Here is a 2,547-nt window from a genome sequence, read left to right as displayed (position 1 = left end):
TGCCCCCCATGCCCCCCCAGCCTGTCCGGCGCCAGAGCCGGCGTTCACCAGCCTCCCCCAGCCAGACCTCCCCAGGTCCAGCCTCCCCCAGCCCGGTCTCTCTGAGCATGCCTGGACCTGGGGACCTGGGGGAGGCCACAGAGGATGGGGGGGGCCCTGAGGCTGTGGACGGCACCCCCACTCCCACAGCTTCAGCCTCGGACATGCCCCCCCAGCCTGTCCGGCGCCAGAGCCGGCGTTCACCAGCCTCCCCCAGCCAGACCTCCCCAGGTCCAGCCTCCCCCAGCCCGGTCTCTCTGAGCATGCCTGCCCAGGTGGACCTGGGGGAGGCCACAGAGGATGGGGGGGGCCCTGAGGCTGTGGACGGCACCCCCACTCCCACAGCTGTGCCCCCTCAGCCTCGGCCCAGGAGTCTTGCCTCAGAGACCGACTGAACGGGTGGCCCCTCCCCGAGAGCCCTCAGTGTCCCCTCCCTTCCAACCTGTCCTCCCAGGACACAGCCCTCACCCCTCCCGAGAGGTGGGGGCCTCCAGCCTTTGCCTACAAGTGCCTCGGTGCCCGCTGGGTCGGCCCCCACGGCAAGGAGGGCTCAGGACAGCCCTCCACTTCCAGTCCTTTTCCTCTTGGATCCACCTTGGGCTTGGGCTCAGCCCACCCCCCACTCTCTGGCAAGGTCCCAGGGGAGCCACCAGGAGGAAGGAGAGCTTGCCTGCTCCTACTAGGACTTTGATTTTTTTCTCTTGACAACATATTTTTTTGTAAGGCAGGTAAATAAATTATTTTGGACAAAACTGGAGCAGCTGCCCAAAAGATAGCTTTATTTTCTGTACTCGAAATAAAGAAGCCACTTTCATAAAGGGGAAATTTAGCTATTCTTTGCCTCCTTTCCTTCTTCCTGTCTGAAAGAGTAATGGCTGGAGCTTTTCAGCACTTACTCTGGGCTGCACACGGCTTTTCTGTGCATGGTTTCCATTTAACCCTCTCCCTGGACAGTCAATCCCATGACCTCTTACAGGTGAGGAGACAGGCTGAGAACATGACCGGCCGAGGTCACACGGCTCATGAGGCATGGACCTGGGATTAGGACCCAGGTCTGACTGATTCCAGAGCCTGGATCGGCCCCTCACATCCCGGGCAATGGACTTAATTTCTCAGTGTTCTGGTTTCCTCGTCTGGGAGACCGATGACGGCTTCCACTGCAGAAGTGTTGTCTTGGTGACTAAATGAGACACGCCTGCAAAGGCCTAAGCACGACCCTCCCACTTGATGCCGGGTCCCGGATCTGCAGTGCTCCTAGGGAAGGTGGAGAGGTTCCCCCAGGAGCAGGGATGGGTCTGTCTGCAAACCTTCCCAGAGGCTGCCCTGCCAGACCTGGGCGAGGTCCCTGACACAGCCCTAGCTGCTCCTGGGAACAGACAGGCAGAACTGATGACTAGAATCAAGTGTCATGACACTGGAAACCCACATTGGCCTAATTAGGCACAAGCCATCTAACCGGACTGGTGTGTGTCTGGGGGGTGGAGGTCACAGAAAGCTTCCTAGAGGAAGTGATATATCCAAGGGGAGTCTTTCCAGGGCTGACCAGGTGGGAAAGTCAGGGAAGAACATTCCAAGCCATGTGCACCTGTGACAAAGGCCAGGACATTGGGGAACAGGAAATATCGTCTTAGGTTATAGGATGTGGCTCTTCCCAGGTCTTTGGAGCACCCGTTGCTCCTGGAGGGGAAACGGGTCTTCAGAGCCTTCTCAGACATCCCTCCCCGAGGGGGGCCTAAGCAGCTGGGTCACCCCATCACTGCCCTGGGCCTGGCCACTGCTGCTCTGGCTCCTTCCCCTCCTTGGAGTGCTTGGTGACAGCCTGCCTCCAGCCCAGAGCCTCTTCACCCTTCACAGTAGAATCCTTGATAATTAAAACAGAAACCAAAAATGCCAGGCTACCCCCCAAACAATTAAAGCAGACTCTCTGGGCTCCTACCACGTATTGGTATTTTTAAAAAGCATTTGTCAAAAGTCATCAAACTTTACACATAAGAACTATACATCTTACTGTAGGTAAATTATATCTAAAAATAATAAGTGCTCCAGGCGACTCTACAGTATAGCCAGCCTAGAGAATCACTGGTGTAGGCCAAGGGCCCCAGCGCTCAAGAAGACACCAGGCGTCCCTCTCGCCATCCTACCCACCCGCTCAGACCTGGAGCATCCCCAGTTCAGAGGGCAAGGAGATTTGACCAAAGATATCATCTCCTTTAGCATCTGTTTTCCTCTTAGCAACCAGCTCTCCTAAGCTTCTGATTGGCTGAGGGGCGCAGGGCTTATTCGCGCCACATTTTCTACTTCTAACTCGTTATTGGCCAAGAAGAGCGTCAGTCTCCCACCCCTTGGTGCCCTTCTCTCCAAGCTCTGTCTGCTCGCGGCCTCGCTCCTTAACTTTCGCCTCTATTGGCCGCGGGCCAGGCCGTAACCCCACCCCCTGGCCCTTCCTGCGCGCCTATTGGCAGGTGCGAGGGGCTAGCGGGATGCGGGCGAGCGCACCGTGCCCGCGGA

General features: G+C 57.5%; 1 protein-coding gene across 2 annotated transcripts in view; it reads left to right on the top strand.

Moving 5' to 3' along the window:
• Positions 1-874, top strand: part of SH3BP1 (SH3-domain binding protein 1) — a 17,985-nt gene extending 17,111 nt beyond the window's left edge. The window contains exons 19-20 of one of the 2 annotated variants that reach the window (XM_005883220.2): positions 1-75; positions 271-874. In XM_005883220.2, the coding sequence (XP_005883282.1) occupies positions 1-75; positions 271-434 (239 nt within the window). In that variant the 3' untranslated portion in view covers positions 435-874. Of the gene's footprint in view, positions 185-270 lie in introns of those variants that run through there. The other variant, XM_014530848.1, reaches the window with a different exon arrangement.
• The last annotated feature ends 1,673 nt before the right edge of the window (positions 875-2,547 follow it).

This window comes from Myotis brandtii, unplaced genomic scaffold (assembly GCF_000412655.1).
Source record: "Myotis brandtii unplaced genomic scaffold, ASM41265v1 scaffold78, whole genome shotgun sequence".
Classification (NCBI taxonomy): Eukaryota; Metazoa; Chordata; class Mammalia; order Chiroptera; family Vespertilionidae; genus Myotis; species Myotis brandtii.
This window is presented reverse-complemented; position numbering and strand designations above follow the sequence as displayed.